The sequence below is a fragment of the Pristiophorus japonicus genome, chromosome 5 (genome assembly GCF_044704955.1).
Source record: "Pristiophorus japonicus isolate sPriJap1 chromosome 5, sPriJap1.hap1, whole genome shotgun sequence".
Taxonomy (NCBI): Eukaryota; Metazoa; Chordata; class Chondrichthyes; family Pristiophoridae; genus Pristiophorus; species Pristiophorus japonicus.
Window position 1 is genome coordinate 16,038,433 of NC_091981.1, and position 12,255 is coordinate 16,050,687.

Genomic DNA, 12,255 nt, shown 5'->3' on the forward strand with positions numbered 1-12,255 from the left:
AGGAGAAACTTCTTCACCCAGAGAATTGTGAACCTGTGGAATTCTCTACCACAGAAAGTTGTTGAGGCCAATTCACTCAACATATTCAAAAAGGAGTTAGATGTAGTTCTTACTACTAGGGGGATCAAGGGGTATGGCAAGAAAGCAGGAATGGGGTACTGAAGTTGCATGTTCAGCCATGAACTTATTGAATGACAGTGCAGGCTCGAAGGGCCGAATGGCCTACTCCTGCACCTATTTTCTATGTTTCTATGTTTCTATGAAAATTAAGGGAATGAAAGGATAAAGGGACAGTGCAGGAAAGTGGAGCTGAGGTAGAAGATCAGCCATGATCTTATAGAATGGCGGAGCAGGCTCGAAGGGTCAAATGGCCTACTCCTGCTCCTATTTCTTATGTTCTTATGTTCTTATTACAACTTTGTAATAGGTCTGTGGGAAAACGAGGCTTGATGAGATTGGACAGCCTCTTCTCATTCCAGCGCTTTCTTATGATTTCATAGCTAATATAGCTAATAATTATGTTAATATTGGTCAGTATCATTAGTCTGCCAGTTTCTTTGACAATATAATACCTGTGTTCGCTTCTGAAAGCACTAGAGTTTTAAGCATACTGTAGGTGTCTTAAAAGGGCATCTCCAGACTCCGACTACAAAAGCAAAATACTGGCACCTCCAACAGTGCAGCACTCCCTCAGCCCTGCACTGGAGTGTCAGCCTAGATTTATGTGCTCAAACCTTTGGAGTTGGACTTGAATCCACAACCTTCTGACTCAAAGACGAGAGTGCTGCCCATTGAGCCACTGCTGACACTAAATTTAAAATGGTGGATCACCATGAGACATGTGGCCTCATTATAATATTCGCCTCCCACTCCCCATCCCGCCTCCATTACAACTAAAAGTGGACGGGTTTGAGGCAGATTTGGCGTCGGAATTCAGACTTTTAACTCTTTAACCTCCCACCCGACCCAAACCTACCCGTTGTTTTGGGTTAAAATTCTTCGCTAGGTGTTAAAGTACACGATATCTGAGTTGCTGCAAATTTTAGTCAGGATGCACGAAAGGAACACCTCTGCTGTGTTGAAATCACAAGTGGGAGAAAGATTTGTTTTGAAAAATAAATAAAAGAGCATGTATACGTTTGTCACTCTTCAAGATTCATCTGCTTTGAATCAGAATATGTGCCTCTGTGTATTCTGCGTCAAATTTATCCTGCCAGCTTTCCAACAAATCACATTTTCCATTACTGTCCTTAATGCACTTATGAAAATGCAGGAAGACAAATTCACGCCTTTAAACCTTCTAAGTCTGACCTAAGTCTTAGACCTTTGAGAAAGAAGGCCTTTAACTGGAGAGGAATGAAAGTTAGCCTGTTGAATATCTGAGCAAAATGCTGCTAATTTTGGGCTCCGCAAATATTTTTGGCCAAATTCTCAACAGGAGGAATTTCACTCCGGAATGGGTACTCCTTGTGCACATGTTGCTTATCAGAACTCAGATTTAACCAGATGAGCTGCAGTGAGACTGTTAAGTATAAGAACGGAAGAATTAGGAGCAGAGGTAGGACACATAGCACTTCGCGCCTGTTCCACCATTCAATCAGATCATGGCTGACCTTTTACATGACCACCACTTTCTCTTCCTATTCCCAGATCCCTTGATTCCCTCAGTTCCCCAAAATTTACCAATCTCTGCAAAAGAATGAAAGACTTGCATTTATATAGCGCCTTTCACAACCACCGGACATCTCAAAGCGCTTTACAGCCAATGAAGTACTTTTTGGAGTGTCGTCACTGTTGTAATGTGGAAAACACAGCAACCAATTTGCGCACAGCAAGCAGCAATGTGATAATGACCAGATAATCTGCTTTTTGTTATGTTGCTTGAGGGATAAATATTGGCCAGGATACCAGGGATAACTCCCCTGTTCTTCTTCGAAACAGTACCATGGGATCTTTTAAGTCATCTTGAAAGAGCAGACAGGGCTTTGGGTCAACGTCTCATCTGAAAGACAGCACAGCGAGTATCAGCCTAGATTTTTGTGCTCAAATCTCTGGAGTGGGACTTGAACCCACAACCTTCTAACTCAGAGGCAAGGGTGTTACCCACTGAGCCACAGCTGACACATGAGGTTAACTTTGCATTCCTGTTTAATTCCAGGAGTGACCACAAAGTGTGCCAGTGAGCTATTTTATGCTGCAGTTATCATCATAGGCAGTCGCTCGGAATCGAGGAAGACATGCTTCTACTCTTAACATGAGTTCTGAGGTGGCTGTACAGTCCAATACAAGAACCGTAGTCTCTGTCGCAGCTGGGACAGATAGTCATTGAGGGAAGGGGTAGGTGGGACAGGTTTGCCGCACGCTCCTTCCGTTGCCTGCTCTTGATTTCTGCATGCTCTCGGCGATGAGACTCGAGGTGCTCAGCGTCCTCCCGGATGTACTTCCTCCACTCAGGGCAGTCGTTGGCCAGGAGCTCCCAGGTGTCACTGTACAATTGGTAGCTGCACGGTGCAAATCGCACTGCATACAGCACTCAATTTATCACCCATTCCAACAACCAGAGAGAATGCTTTACCAGGAGTGTGTGAAACTCAGCTCCCAGCTAGTAAACCTTTGCGATCCTGGGTGGGTGAACTTTTTTTAAACCTGACACTGGAGATATACTACAACGCCATATTAAGCATAATCAGTATACCTTCTTGAGCATCCCTGATTATAATCGTGCAACCATTGGTGGCCGTGCCTTCTGTTGCCTAGGCCCACAATTATGGTACTCCCTGCCTAAACTGGCCCCCCTCTCTACCTCTCTTTCCTCCTTCAAGACATGCCTTAAAACCTACCTCTATGACCAAGCTTTTGATCACCTGTGCTAATCTCTACTTATGCGGCTCGGTGTCAAATTTTTAATCTCATACTGCTCCTGTGAAGCGCCTTGGGACGTTTCACTATGTTAAAGGTGCTATATAAATACAAGTTGTTGTTGTAGTTGTCTGCATTCGGTCATTACATAGAGCCCCCAAGACACAAATAACCTTCCGGAAGTACGAGGGGACCGAGGGTCTAGTGAGAAGGAGGAACTGAAGGATATCCTTATTAGGCGGGAAATTATGTTAGGGAAATTGATGGTATCGAAAGCCGATAAATCCCCGGGGCCTGATAGTCTGCATCCCAGAGTACTTAAGGAAGTGGCCCCAGAAATAGTGGATGCATTGGTGATCATTTTCCAACAGTCTATCGACTCGGGATCAGTTCCTATGGACTGGAGGGTAGCTAACAAAACACCACTTTTTAAAAAGGGAGGGAGAGAGAAAGCGGGTAATTATAGACCAGTTAGCCTGACATCAGTGGTGAGGGAAATGTTGGAATCAATTATTAAGGATGAAATAGCAGCGCATTTGGAAAGCAGTGACAGGATTGGTCCAATCAGCATGGATTTATGAAAGGGAAATCATGCTTGACAAGTCTTCTGGAATTTTTTGTGTATGTAACTAGTAGAGTAGACAAGGGAGAACCAGTGGATGTGGTGTATTTGGACTTTCAAAATGCTTTTGACAAGGTTCCACACAAGAGATTGGTGTGCAAAATCAAAGCACGTGGTATTGGGGGTAATATACTGACGTGGATTGAGAATTGGTTGGCAGACAGGAAGCAGAGAGTCGGGATAAACAGGTCCATTTCAGAATGGCAGGCAGTGACGAGTGGAATGTCGCAGGGCTCAGTGCTGGAATCCCAGCTCATTACAATATACATCAATGATTTGGATGAAGGAATTGAGTGTAATATCTCCAAGTTTGCAGATGACACTAAACTGGGTGGCGGTGTGAGCTGTGAGGGGGACGCAAACAGGCTGCAGGATGACTTAGGTGAGTGGGAAAATGCATGGCAGATGCAGTATAATGTGGATAAATGTGAGGTTATCCACTTTGGGGGCAAAAACGCAAAGACAGAATATTATCTGTATGGTGGCAGATTAGGAAAAGGGGAGGTGCAATGAGACCTGGGTGTCATGGTTCATCAGTCATTGAAAGTTGGCGTACAGGTACAGCAGGCGGTAAAGAAGGCAAATGGTATGTTGGCCTTCATAGCTAGGGGATTTGAGTATAGGAGCAGGGAGATCTTACTGCAGTTGTACAGGGCCTTGATGAGGCCTCACTTGGAATATTGTGTTCAGTTTTGGTCTCCTAATCTGAGGAAGGACGTTCTTGCTATTCAGGGAGTGCAGCGAAGGTTCACCAGACTGATTCCCCGGAATGAGGAGAGACTGGATCAACTGTGCCTTTATACATTGTAGTTTAGAAGGATGAGAGGGGATCTCATCGAAACATACAAGATTCTGACGGGACGGCACAGTTAGATGCGGGTAGATTGTTCCCGATGTTGGGGAAGTTCAGAACCAGGGGACACAGTCTTAGGATAAGTGGTAGGCCATTTAGGATTGAGATGAGGAGAAACTTCTTTATCCAGAGAGTTGTTAACCTGTGGAATTCCCTGCTGCAGAGAGCTGTTAATGCCAGTTCATTGGATATGTTCAAGAGGGAGTTAGATATGGCCCTTATGGCAAAGGGGATCAAGGGGTATGGAGAGAAAACAGGAAAAGGGTACTAAGGGAATGATCAGCCATGATCTTATTGAATGGTGGTGCTGGTTCGAAGGGCTGAATGGCCTACTCCTGCATCTATTTTCTATGTTTCTATGTTTCTATGTTAATCTCATCGTAAATGCACAGTCAATTCCCAGCCTGATTGGAGCCCATCAGAGGGCACTCCTGCAATTGGTTGAAAATGGTTTTCCTGCACAGGTGCAACATTTTGAAGGGGCGTACAACACATTTAAAGGTGAGGTCACGTGTTGCTTTAGAAAAGGAATATAGGTTGTAATGACCTCAAGCTGTGGCTTGGAGAGAGGAGGCAGGGAATATTTACAAGGATGATACCAGAAATGCGAGGGTATACCTATCTGGAAAGGATGCATAGGCTGGGTCTCTTTTTGCTTATAAAGAGAAGGCTGAGGGGTGACTTAATTGTGGTCTTTAAAATTATGTAAGGCTTTGATAGACTAGATACAGAGAGAATGTTTCCACTTGTGGGGAAGAGCAAAACTAGAGGCCATCAATATGAGAGAGTCACCAAAAAATCCAATAGGGAGTTCAGAAGAAACCTCTTTACCCAGAGAGTGGTGATAATGTGGAACTCGCTGCCACAGGGAGTGGTTGAAGCGAATAGTCTAGGTGCATTTAAGGGGAGGCTAGATAAGCACTTGAGGGGGAAGGGAATAGAGGGTTATGTTGATAGATTTAGATGAGGAAAGACGGGAGGAGGCTCGAGTGGAGCATGGACCGGTTAGACCGAATGGCCTATTTCTGTGCTGTATGTCCTGTGTAATCCTCTTAAACCTGTGCTGAAGCTTTGTTCAGGATAGACTACAGTTTGCAGAATCTGATGCAGAGCTGTTGCTGCAGCAAAGAAGGGCTTTCCTAATTAAATACAAGTTGTTATTAAAACAGCCTCCCTCTGGGATTGTTCACTGCTGTGTTTCAGAGACTGACGGGAACCTGCATTTGCCATTCTGTGAATTGGAAACTGCTTTACTGTGAAGCAAAAGTACCAACCTCAGTCGCCCAATGATCATTCTATTCATAATACAAACTAGTGGAAATTAATAACTGGAATAATGTGTTTCTTTTAACAAAAGTACTTGTGGTTTAATTTTACTGGGAAATATTATCAACGTGTGGATAGTTTAAAACTTCAAATATAGATGGCAGCTCTCACTTCTGCTTTGAGATAGTTGGGTACTGTACTGGGAGTTCTCCAAGTCGATGTTCAAAGTTAAGGGGAATGCCTTTGTCATAACTGTCAGCTATATCCATGTAGAAATACAACAACAACAACTTGTATTATATAGCACCTTTTTAATGTAGTGAAATGTACCAAGGCACTTCAGAAATATCATGAGACAAAAAATTTGACACCGAGCCACATAAGGAGAAATTAGGGCAGCAAACTTGGTCAAAGAGATTGGTTTTATGGAGCATTTTGAAGGAGGATGGAGAGGCGGAGTGGTTTAGACAGGGAATTCCAGAGCTCAGGGTCTTGGTAACAGAAAGCATAGCCACCAATACACAGAAGCAGGCCATTTGATCTGACAAATCTGTCTTGCTCTCCACGCAAGCAAATCATTCTAATCACATTTACCCCGCCTGTTCCTATATATCTCTTCAAAGCTTTTTTCTTCATCCATCTGTCTCAGATAATCTTGAAAGGTGACACAGATTCTGCCTTAACCGCTAATATTGGAAGTGAATTCCGCAGCCTTACAACTCCGTGTAAAGAGATTTCTCCAAACTCTCTGTTCTAAATCGCTTCTGTTTAATCTTGTATCTGTGACCCTTCAACCACTAGAAGCTGTCTGCTTCTATCTACCCTGACCAATCCTTCTATAATTTTACACACTTCTAAAATATCGGCATGTAATCCGTGATGAGATGTCGTTTTAGCACATCTGAGTCGCCTCTTGTCATGTTTTATGTTTCATGGTTGCAAGTTGGAGGTAGTCTCGGTAACAGACATGTTAAAGGAAAGACTTACATTTATATAGTGCCTTACACGACCACCAGACATCTCAAAGTGCTTTGCAGTCAATGAAACACTTTTGGAGTGTAGTCACTGTTGTAATGTGGGAAACCTGGCAGCCAACAGCAAGCTCCCATGAACAGCAATGACCAGACGATCTGTTTTTGTTCTGTTGATTGAGGGATAGATGTTATGTAAAATATCCTCGTCATGTATCAGGAGGATGATGAATCGAGACAGTGGGTGGTCCGTGGTTTCCCTAATTCATGATTGCACTGGAGCTGAATTTACATCATATTAGGAAGAGTTCGACACAAAGGGGCTGGTTTGAATCTTACCCAGCTGGTGCAAACCAGCTAGAAGGCATTTAAAATTGCCCCTTGGATTCTCTTACCCATGTCCCACTCCCTTCCTGCAGACTACGATTTTCAACTGAGGAGATGAAATATGCAGATCGGCTGCTAGTTTAGCCAGGGGCCTGAGTGGGGATTTGGTTATAGCTTGCCCGTCAAACCACCCTTTTTTTGACATTCCTCGTAGGGCCAGAAGGAGCAGGAAGCTGCGTCCGGGCATGATGAGGCAAGTTTAGTCCTCTCCTGTCCTAGGCTCCACCTGATCGGAATGCCCCGTTAAAACCGCCAGGAATTCGTGCTAGCCTGGGGTTGGTTTGGCCGACTCCCACCTAGCGTTAAAAAGGGACCTAATCTCTGAAGCAGTAGTATTGAAGCATAAAACACAATGTTGGTAATTGTGACTTTGGGTGATAGTGCACAATGAGCCCGTGATACATCTCTTCCGATTTTTTGAAGTCACTCGGCATCGCTGCCCTAAAAGTATGAAGAAATTCAAAGATGGTGCTGCATTCTCTGGAGGCCAGTTCCATGAAAGCAATCCGTCGTTCTGAGATTGCTTTGATGACCAGTGCCTATTAATGATTGAATCCTCTCCTCCTGGGTCCTCAGCGATCTTCGATGCTCGGGATGCTCAGGTGGCCCTTGTGAATCTAAAAAAAAAAGAAAGAAAGACTTGCATTTATATAGCTCCTTTCATGACCACTGGACGACTCAAAGCGCTTTACAGTCAATGAAGAACTTTTGGAGTGTCGTCACTGTTGTAATGTGGGAAACGTGGCCGACAATTTGCGCACAGCAAGCTCCCACAAACAACACTGTGATAATGACCAGATAATCTGCTTTTGTTATGTTGATTGAGGGATAAATATTGGCCAGGACACTGGGGATAACTCCCCTACTCTTCTTCAAAATAGTGCCATGGAATTTTTTACGTCCACCTGAGAGGGCAGACGGGGCCTCGGTTTAACGTCTCATCCAAAGGACGGCACCTCCGACAGTGCGGCGCTCCCTCAGCACTGCACTGGAGTGTCAGTGTAGTTTTGTGTGCTCAAGTCCCTGGAGTGGGATTTGAGAGGAAATGAAAGAAAAAGGGTATAAATGGAAGAAATACACTTGCAAAGCACCATAATACGCACGACCAAATCGATAGGAATGTTTGACAGGGCAAAAAGGGATGGGTTCTCAGTGTAACCAGGTCCAGCTCTAAATTCTGCTTCCACCTCCCCAGCGAATGACAACTTTATAATCCCTGGAATGCCGGAATTCCAGCCCTCTCCTTCTTTAACTGAATCGGTACGAGCAAACATGTCGCTTTAATATTGACCATGATGCTGCTGATCGCGTTCAGACCCAATGATTTGTGAGAACTGATGTGAAAGTAAATGGGAAATTATATGTATTAAGAACATAAATCTTGTCGGCAAGAATTAAAAAAAAATTCAAACAAAGTTTCTTTCTGGCCTCTTGAGTGCGGTTACCGGTTATTGCTAATTATGGACAGTATCATGCTGTTTACTCCTAAAGAGATGCTTTGACACTGTCCAATCATTTTGTGACCAGTGAGCCCATTAGAAAGAGGGTTTTCATCCTATTGGTTTGCAGGCCATAGATACGTTGACTCAGTGGACCAACTGATAAATATTAAATATTGGTAAATATTAAACCTACAAAGGAAAGAAGCCTCATGTAGTTATTTTCCTTGGAATCAGAGCAAGAGTATCAGAGTGAAACATGTTGTAATGTCATTTGCATTGCATAATATGTACAAGTGTCCAAACCACAGCGAGTCATTTTATGAGCCGTCTTCATTGAGTCCTTGTCTCTGTCTTTTTGCAGGTACTTCTGTGCTTCAGATAACAGCTACGGACGCTGATGACCCTACGTATGGAAACAGTGCCAGGGTGGTGTACAGTATCCTGCAGGGACAGCCATACTTTTCTGTGGATCCCAAAACAGGTATCCTTTTGTCTTATATTTTTTTCTGGCAGTGTTTTGGAATCTATACATCATCATCATCATCATAGGCGGTCTCTCGAATGAGATGACTTGCTTCCACGTCAAAAGGGATGAGTTTGCAGATATTTCAATGAAGGACCCGATATTCCAGTCCTGAACTCCAATTGAGAGGGTGGAAGATGCCTGTGAGTGGATTTTTTTAACGTGTGGTGACCATTGCACATCAGCCACCACACGGGCTTGAAAGAGCTAGGCCTTTGGTCCAGTGGCGAGGGTTAACCAGGATGACTGGAGATCTGCTCTGCTGCACGGACCCAGTGCGCAGACATATCGCAGTGTGGGCTGGCCCGTTCTGCCCCTGGGCCTATACAGCACACACACCGAACGCACAATCTGCTATGAGCCAGCACAAGCGGGCGGCGTTTTAAAACGTAATTTCAGGGTTGGACTCATCTGCAAAGGATGATGGTTCACCGGTTCCTGCAATGGCACATCAGTGGCAGCTGCTCCACCCCGGGCTGATCTACGCTTCCAAGGTGCAGTGGCATCCTCCAGAGAGAGAAAGACTTGCATTTCTATAGCACCTTTCATTACGTCAGGATGTCCCAAAGCACTTGACAACCAATGGAGCATTTATTTGAAGTGTAGTCACTGTTGTAATGTAGGAAACGCGACAGCCAATTTGTGCACAGCGAGATCTCATAAACATCAATGTGATCAGGGTCAGATAATCTGCTTTCGTGATGTTGGTTGAGGGATAAATATTGGCCAGAACACCAGGGAGAACTCCTCTGCTCCTTTTCAAAATAATCCCAATGGATCTTTTATGTCCACCTGAGAGACATGATCGGGCCTTAGTTTATTGTCTCATCTGATAGACAACACCTCCGTCGGTGCAGCACTCCCATAGAATGCACTAGAGTGCTAGCTAAATTTTATGCTCAAGATCTGGAGTGGGATTTAGATCCACGGCCTTCTGACTCAGAGGCGAGAGTGCTGCTACTGAGCCACAAAAGGACATTAAAAGTCTAAGCCCCAAAACCCACAAGTGACTGGCATAAAAAAAGTCTTCCAAACCTGCATCCCAAACTGCAGCTGAGGATTCCTTTAATGCTCGCTCTAAATGGCCACCTCACAACTTTTAGAACCTTTGGTTGCTGAGACCAGGACCTGGCAGTAACCGGGCGGGGGTGTAACTATGTCATTTGACCCTGACTGGCAGATATTCATGGGGCCCCCGTCGGTTTGTGTCAGGAGCACCGAGATCCACCCGGTAATCGGAACAGGCGGGATCTCAATGGGCAGTCGACATGTTCCTGGTCTATGGTATTTTGCACTCACTACCATCCTGCTTATAAGTATAAACAGAGTCACGAAAATTGCCCTCCATGGGGGTAATTTTGACTTTGGGGGATAGTGTAAATTGGGCAATATCCAATCAGTCGCCCGTTATACACCTCTCCAGATTTTCTTTTGAAATTTCAATGAGATTCATAATGGCCATCTGTCAAATTTTTATCTCATAATACTCCTCTGATGAGCCTTGGGACGTTTCACTACTTAAAAGGTGCTATATAAATACAAGCTGTTGTTGTTGATCCGCTATTGCCCTTTCACACTATCTTTCCAAATTCAAGATCACCCCCATGTGTCTTAATTTAATCAAAAGCATCCAATGTGAAACCTTATCAATTGAAAGATTGGATCGACTAGGCTTATATTCACTAGACTTCAGAAGAATGAGAGGGGATCTCATAGAAACATATAAAATTCTGACGGGACTGGACAGGTTAGAAGCAGGAAGAATGTTCCCGATGTTGGGGAAGTCCAGAACCAGGGGTCACAGTCTAAGGATAAGGGGTAAGCCATTTAGGACCGAGATGAGGAGAAACTTCTTCACCCAGAGAGTGGTGAGCCTGTGGAATTCTCTACCACAGAAAGTTGTTGAGGCCAGTTTGTTAGATATATTCAAAAGGGAGTTAGATGTGATCCTTACGGCTAAAGGGATCAAGGCATATGGAGAGAAAGCAGGAATGGGATACTAAAGTTGCATGATCAGCCATGATCATATTGAATGATGGTGCAGGCTCGAAGGGCCGAATGGCCTACTCCTGCACCTATTTTCTATGTTTCTATACACAATGCTGTTATTTCCACATAGCATTCTACTAATTGTTTGTTACTTCTTGTTGGGGTATATCTATCCTGCTCCCTAATCGTCTGCTGTTTGAGTATTTCCCATTGTTGATGCACGGGCTTATTTGCTGTTCTTTGATCCGCAATTTGTAGTCGGAGGCTTCCCGCAGGCGGATGCCTCTGATCTGCAAAAAATCTACAAATTTACCTGGTGGTCCGGGAGGTGCGGAGAGTCGCGGTCCTGGGGAACTCTGGGTAGCCACGGGTAGAGGCCCACCTATCGCGGGGCACAGGGGGTTCACAAGCGCCCCTGGGATCACATATGCTGGCCCAACCAATAAAAGAAGGGATTTCCCATTCATACTTAAGGGTTTCCGTTTGTACAGAACTCCCATAAGTATGACTGGGAATCACCTAAAAAATGCCATCTGCACATGAAATTATTTTTTTTAAGTACATATTTAAAATGAATTAAAATGCCATTTAAGTAAACATTTTAGAAACAATTTAATTTTTTTGAAACTTTTTAAATATGTTTTTAACGGGTCTAAAAATAAACTTACCTCATTGGACCAGGTTTTTAATGTATAAATGAGTGCTAACATTTTATTTTTCTATTTTTTTAAACTCTTACACTTGCTTTTACCAGGCGTAAGAATTTTGATGGCATTCGCGGGGCCAGATTTGGGCGAATAGCCCAACTCTCCACCCGCGGAGGCCCTTTTCTTTCAGATTCATACGATCTGTCAAGAGGATACTTGACAGATCACAATATCCGGGTTTCAGCGCATGCGCAGTGCATATCTAAACCCAGAACCTGCGAGGTCCCTACGGGCGCGTGCACATCTCATACGCCCCCGTAGGGGCCGCAAAATCACCCCCTTTGTTTCATTTTATCTGGGTTAGCTCCCTTTTCTAGTTCATTGAAGTTGTCTTCTTTTCCCATCAAGTGCTTTTATCTTTGACGGTCCCTTCTCCTTTTCAGTTTAATGTATTGAACCCAATTATGCGGTGAGGGCTGTTTCCGAGATTTGAGGCTTGTGCTTGAGGACCAGCATCAAATCTATTGCTGGACATTGTTTCATGTTGTAGATCCAGAACGAGCAAAACTCTGTTGAGAACCCCTTCCTTGCTCGTGTGTATATGGCCTCCAGTCTCTCTCTCTCTGACACCAACCACCGAGGTGGCCATCGTTAATTACCTGGTCTGGGAATACTCCAGGAGAGTTCCTACATTTA

General features: G+C 44.2%; 1 protein-coding gene across 1 annotated transcript in view; it reads left to right on the forward strand.

Moving 5' to 3' along the window:
• LOC139263748 (cadherin-18-like) overlaps positions 1–12,255 on the forward strand; it is a 330,093-nt gene that overhangs the window by 103,081 nt on the left and 214,757 nt on the right. Inside the window, exon 3 of the mRNA XM_070879786.1 lies at positions 8,762–8,881. Within this exon, the coding sequence (XP_070735887.1) occupies positions 8,762–8,881 (120 nt within the window). The remainder of the gene's footprint in view (positions 1–8,761; positions 8,882–12,255) is intronic.